A 6,946-nucleotide genomic window follows, 5' to 3' on the forward strand; every position below is an offset into this window, starting at 1 on the left:
TTTCACAAAATCTAAAAGAAAAACAGATATCTTTATTTATAAAGGCGCACATTAAATTTCCTTAGAACGTAATTCCCTAAGAACGTAATACTAGAGCGTAATTTAATTTGATAAATTTCCTTGTAAAATATTTATTCAATGGAAAATTATATGGTTTCTATACTGCTTTGTACAAATGCTGTAATACCCAGCCGTTTACCCGGAACTGGATGGGTAATAAATCCAAATTTTCCGGGTACCCGGAACCAACCGGGAAAAAATTATAATTTTGCCGGGTAAAAGATTTAATTTTAAACAAGGAGTCAGACTCGGCAAAATTTTTTAACTCTATATAACTACAATTTGAAAATCTTTAAATGAAAAGGAAATTGTGTGTTTCATTAAAAAAAACTCTAAAATAAAGATTTTCTCTGCGCGTTGAAAAAAAAATCAAAACAACCTACTAAAATAAAGTAAAATGTATAGTGTTTCTGGCTCTATGGGAACACCAAAAAAGCTCGGTAATTTTTACCAAAGCGCTTTTGTAATGATTTCGATAAAGTTAACAATAAAATATGGTTTTATAATATGTGATATAATTTGGTGAATGTGATTAATTTCATCGTGATACTTTAAACTATTGCAGAAAAATCATTTATTAAGTTAATTTAATTTTAAGTTTTGTATTTTTTACTATGTGTGTGATAATAAGAGCTATAATTTTGAAAACAAAATTTCCTGAAAACAGTTATCATATGACCAGAAAAACTACTTTCAACAGTTTAAATAACGTATATACTGATATCAATAGCCAGAAGTATGATTATTTTTTCTTTTTACCAGAAATATCATTACTACATTATACGGTAATGTTAACAGATATTTATTGTCGGATTATACATTTTTTATAAATCCTGTTTTCTATCATCAAAAAATTCTCTATTCTATGTTCAGGCTTATAAATCATTCGTATTTATGAGAATGAACTCAAAAACTATCTTAATATCTAACATAGAATATCTTACTTTTTGAAAAACAAAGCACATATTGATTATAAATTTGAAATTGCACCCAAGGGTAAGCAGAAACAATTTACTCGCATCCTAAAGCAAAAAATATGAAAAAATTGCATGAAACGTTATTTATCCTCTCTCAAGAATTGAACTTTCTTTAGAAAATATCATTTCTTTTTTATTGATTGAATTTTTGCTTACTTCGGTAACTTGCATTGTTAGCTTAATGTAACCTTCAGGGTTTCAATGCTAAGAGAAATTTTTGACATATTAACAACATAGTATTAGATTCTGCTATTTAATTTACTGTAAACTTAAAATTTTGCGAATTTTTTTTAGATCATAATGAGCATGGTTCTATTTTGTTATCAAAAGATAGTGGGATTTTCAAACCTTTTTCATAAGACTTTTGAAAGGGGTTCAAACCTAGCCAATGCTGAGGAAATTCAAATTTTAAATCTCCTTTTTACAGAGCTATCGAATCGATTTTCAAAAATCTTTTTTGTTGGAATCCTCAGCTCTTTGAAAAAAGAGGGAAAAAGGGAAAGTGAAGGATATTTTTCTTAAAAATTTGGAAACTTTCTTTTTTGGTGAAAGTTGGAGTATGAAATATGCATAAGTAATTTTATAACAATTAAAACGCAACAAAAAAAAATTCAGAGACTGATTATTTTAGATGACCTCTAAATTAAAATTTGCATCATAGGAAGACAGAAAAAAAGCAAAAAGAAAAACGTTTTTTTAAAAGCATTATTGAAATAAATTTTTATGGTCAACTCCAAATTTATTAAAACATCAGGGACTTAATATTCCAAAAGCTTATTAAAAGGAGCACCATAACAAGAAGAAAGAAATAAAAGAAATAAATTCTGAAAATTTGAAGATGAGTTTTTGAGAGAATATTTTTAAAAACTATTTCACAGTCGACTATTTCTTACAGGAAATCTGACAACCTTTAAACCAATAGAAATATGAATTGAAAATAAAATTAAGCATAGCACTTCATTGTCTTTATCAATGAAACAAAATATATTCTGAGTAAATAGTTTTTCAAAACACATTTTAAAGACTTGCCATTTATAATTATGGTAGAAAAAAACATATTAAGCGAAACGGCTTTTTATTACATTAATATATAATATCATTTGCATAAACTCACTGTTAATATGGAAATAAAATTGTCCGGGATAGCCTGGTCGGTAGGGCGCTGGGCTCATGACCAAGAGTTCGTGGGTTCGAACCCCGCAGGGCGAAGACTCCCCGTGTTGAAAAGTGACTGATGCACGTTAAATCTGTCGAGTCGCAAAAGTCCACCATGTTCCTACAGCAAATCAAAACCTCTGGGGGTACTGGATTGGAGATCGATCGTTCTCAGATTCAGGTCAAAATTACGATCTGTGGATGAATGAATGGATGTACGAATGGGTCCGCCCTATAAACGAGTGTGACGTATGGTGTGGCAGAAGTCGAATTCTTGACCATAGATGGCGCCACTGGAAAACAGGCATACGTCAACAACAACATGGAAATAAAAATTTTTATTCTCGCTTAAAATTTATTTTAGCTACATTTTTGACATTTTTAAACTCTCTGCAATATTTATTGTTAAAATTAAAAAATAATTCTGTGTTTTTTTAAAAAGTAAATCTGTTCAATATAAATTTAAATACTTTTAAATATTCGCAGTTATGACTTCTGATGCTCACTGAAGTTTAAGATTAACTAATCTAGATAAGGTTTGAAAGTTAAATCTGATACTGATTTTCTTTCACCCATCAAAAAGTCTTCCTTTAAAAAGGCTTGAAAATAACAGTCTTATTAATGCGCTGACTTTTGTTAGAATACAGCTATTGATTCCAAAATATATAATCTTATTTTATTTCTGGCTTTAAGCCTTTTATCTAGTAATTATCGACCTAATGGGAGATTTTAGTTCTCAACTACACAGTCTTGTAATTTTGAACATGATTCAGAAGGTGAATATCAGGCAATTACGAGAGAAAAATAATCTGTTTTTGTGTTACGTAAGGAAAATTATCCACGGTTATCACGACGGATAACCCTGGATAATTTTTTCTAGCATATCTAACATATATAACACAACCAATCATTACTGTGATTGGTATGAACTAGATACAGTATACGAACCATCCAAATATCTCTTGAATTTGAAACAGAATCTTATTCTTATAAATTCCTTTAATAAAATAATTTAGATTAAATGAAGATAATTTCATATAAAAAGGCACACTTTTCCATAAATTGTTCACAAAATGTAATAAAATAGTATGATTCTTAGTCACCAAAATAATACAATTATCTGATATATTAAATTAGACAGACGCATTAAGTTTGAAATAAGATTAAAAGAAAATGATATCATGTAAGAAGACTAAATTTTCTATAACTTAATCACAAGATGTAATAAGCTAAAATAATTCTTAGTCCCCAAAATGATGCAATTATCTGATACATTAAGTTTGACTTCTCCAATATTACTATTTATGAAAGTATATGTCAGTCTAAGCAATGATTTAGCCATAATATACATCCTAGGATTTCATAAGTAAACAGATATTTCATTCATATCTGAGATTGATCCCCATTCATTAATTATGGAGACGCCCCAAAGGAAATTGTTCTGAATATTTAGAATTTCAATGTTTCAACGGAATCAACTAGTAAATATTTTCCCATAATTAACATTGATTTAAAGTAATTATGATTAAATTACTTAATTACACAGTTTTGTTAAAAAAATGATCAACAAATCACAAAAATAAATGTAATATTTAAAAAACAAAATTATCATGTAACTTTTGTTGATTAAAAACAAATAATGAATCCTCTAATTAATATAGGGGTACTAGAAACAATGATAATCCTTTCCATCTCGGAAACATATGAATGATCCAAAAATAAGATTTTCCGAAAGGGTAACATCTGGTGAATACAGATGATGATAAAAGATTTCCCAATGCATACTCTCTCTCTCTTTCTCGGTAGATTTTCAGCTGAAATATTTTTCCCTACTAAGATTTTCTTTTGTTCTACATGAGGGAATCTTATTTTGTTAGTAGTTGGATGTTCTTGCTAGGATAATTCCTAGATTTCAAACTGCCTGTAAATAAGTATTTCTAGTTAGTAAGATTGTTTGATGGCATTGTAATTTATGTCACTTTAATATATTTCAGAAATGAATAAAATATTCGACATTAAATTTTCTTTTTTTCTTCTCTTTTAGTAAGAAAGTGCCTCTAACATATAATATTCTTTTTTTAGAGGATATTTCAATAACACATAGTATATAACCGTAATATTTGAAATATCTGAGTGACTTTTATTAAAATTTTCTTACACATAATTTTAATTGTCTTGTCTAAATTTTAAAAAAATGTTTTGAGATGTTTTTCATATAACAGAGCAGGATCACTCCTTTTTTTCAATGTGTCAATAACAACAATTTTTTTTCAATGTAACTAGTATATAAAATAAATTAAGAGAAGAAGGAATACTTTTTCAAAAAATAAAATAAGTGGTCATTTGAGAGTAACTGAGAAACTCTCCAGATCTTAATCCCATAGTGAATCAATGGGTGTTTGCAAGAAAAACTCGCCAAAACGAAACAAAGAATAACTTCATTCTCTCATTGATTCGTGGTGAAGTAAGGTGAGATGAAAAAATTTTGAAAAACAGTAAAATCCTGCTAGATACTATACCGAAACGAGCAATTCTTGCTTTAAAATCCATTTGAGTGCATATCAATTGTTAAAAGTTCGAAATGTATCAATATTTCGATTAAACTGCTGTTTTTAAAAAGATCAGTATAATTCAACTAATATGCTCGATACTGTGCAACTTATGAAAATTCTCAAACAAAAAATCCGATGAGACAATATTAGTTATGAAGGTTTATTTGTGACCTCCAATGCATGCTTCAGAATTTATTTATTTTTTTAAATTTTCAATATCATAAGAGTTTAATGAAAAATTATTATTTACATAAATGTATACTCTCATTTTCTCTTTGTTTACTTAAACAATATAATTTTATCAAAAGAAGATTCTATAATATTTTTTTTCCAATGAAACCAGTGGATCCAATAATTTTGAATATTGAAAGCAATTTTAAACATTTATATCCAGCTATTTATGGATTTCAAAAATAAAATTTCTTGCAATGCGTAGCGCATTTTTAATATTTGTTTGAACCCTATTCATATTTATAATGTTCATTTTACCGTAAAATCCATTTTTACCGTAGCACTTTATACCGTCATTTTCACAGTAATATTTATTTTATTACAGTGATTCAGCGAAATTATGGTATATCAAATTTCTTGTTTCGCAAAATTTTACCATAGTTTCAAGAGTTTTGTAACTATCCAAAGTAAAATACTCTCTATGAAAATTTAAAATTATGTCTGCATTAAGCATGATATCTTTTAATTAAGCGATGAAATCAAAATAAATTATGAAATAAAAAACAAATATTGTTTTACATGTATGAGATTTCATTAAATAATAATGCCCTCGTGGTGTTAGTATTACTCTAATTTTGTTTACAAAAGTATTATTTAATATTTGTAGTTTTAGCACAACATAATATATTTCAAATACTATTCTATTAATTTTTTAATCATGTAAAATAAAAATATTACTTTACTTTTTGTTAATAGATATTCTGAACTATTGAAATTTAATACATATATTGTTTAAACAATATATATGAATGCAGACAAAAATATATGGTTGTCTGCGCTCTTCACAACGATATTAAATTAGCATCATTTACATGCAATTCATCAAAAGTTTTTTACGACTATTGATGGCCTAGAGAAGTTAAATTGATGAATTGTCACTGATTTAAGAGATGAGTAAGATTATATTTATAAGCGATTTTAAGAAATGTTGCAGATCATCATCGTAATAATCATGAATAATAAATGCAATTTAAAGTTCAAAAAATAATTTAGAATTTTTGTCTTTCAAATAATATTAAAAATCACCAAATGTAACACAATTAAAATAGCGCAAAATAAAATTGTTAGAAATAAATTGTGATAAGTAAAATTTTTGCTAAGTCAAAATTAAACTATCATCAATAGACAATAACAAAGATTTTCAGAGAGTCGAGACGTTTTTATAAACCAAATAATTTACAGAATAATTAATAAAAAGAAAATATCATTCTTTCTGGATATGTTCCTTTATAATACATATTTCATAGTTATTTCCGTTATCTGCTTCACTCCTTATCAACACAATATAGTTAGTCAAATAGTTTAGGTAAAATTTAAGCAGTCGTGTTTTACGAAGAATAATGTAAAACAGGAAGAAAGCTCAATAAAATTGAAGGACAACAGAAAGAGAAATGCTCTAACTTTTCGATGTAACGTACAGGAAATACTATTTAAACTGTTAGAACTTAATAACTATAAAACATAGAATGGAAATTCTAAGGGATTTAAAAAGCTATTAAACTACGGATTATGGAATTATGAAAACGTTATAACTTTTTCGTAAAATTGCATGCATTGTTTCTTAATTTTTTATATTGTTTTACCTAGCAATAATTATACTACAAAAGGGCTCAGATTTTCCATGCGTTAAATTAAAATTTAAGAAGCTATTTAAAATTTTGATAAAGCTGAACATATTATTGTTCAATAATACCAAGTAATATTACCAATATAAGCCAACTAATATTAAACTTAACATTGTGTTATAATTATTTTTTCCCTCTTGCTCATTGTTAGTTAATTGCAAAGAAATTAAATATATTTTGATTTACGCTTTAGGTGCAACTTAGCTTCACTTCAGAAGCGCCATGTAGCAATAGCGCGTCTCAAACATCCAGCTAACATGGGCAGAACACTCCATGAAGTGCGCTTTTTCATACTGGTGTTGACGCCGAGCAAAGAGGTAAGTACTTTTATTCAATTATATATATA

The 6,946-nt window shown here is 27.3% G+C and overlaps 1 protein-coding gene across 2 annotated transcripts in view; it reads left to right on the forward strand.

The window, feature by feature from the left end:
- LOC107453345 (solute carrier family 4 member 11) overlaps positions 1 to 6,946 on the forward strand; it is a 346,640-nt gene that overhangs the window by 266,849 nt on the left and 72,845 nt on the right. For both annotated transcript variants that reach the window (XM_016070143.3, XM_071187398.1), the window contains one exon: positions 6,794 to 6,917. In XM_016070143.3, the coding sequence (XP_015925629.1) occupies positions 6,794 to 6,917 (124 nt within the window). The remainder of the gene's footprint in view (positions 1 to 6,793; positions 6,918 to 6,946) is intronic.

Source organism: Parasteatoda tepidariorum, chromosome X1 (assembly GCF_043381705.1).
Source record: "Parasteatoda tepidariorum isolate YZ-2023 chromosome X1, CAS_Ptep_4.0, whole genome shotgun sequence".
In the NCBI taxonomy this organism is placed as follows: domain Eukaryota; kingdom Metazoa; phylum Arthropoda; class Arachnida; order Araneae; family Theridiidae; genus Parasteatoda; species Parasteatoda tepidariorum.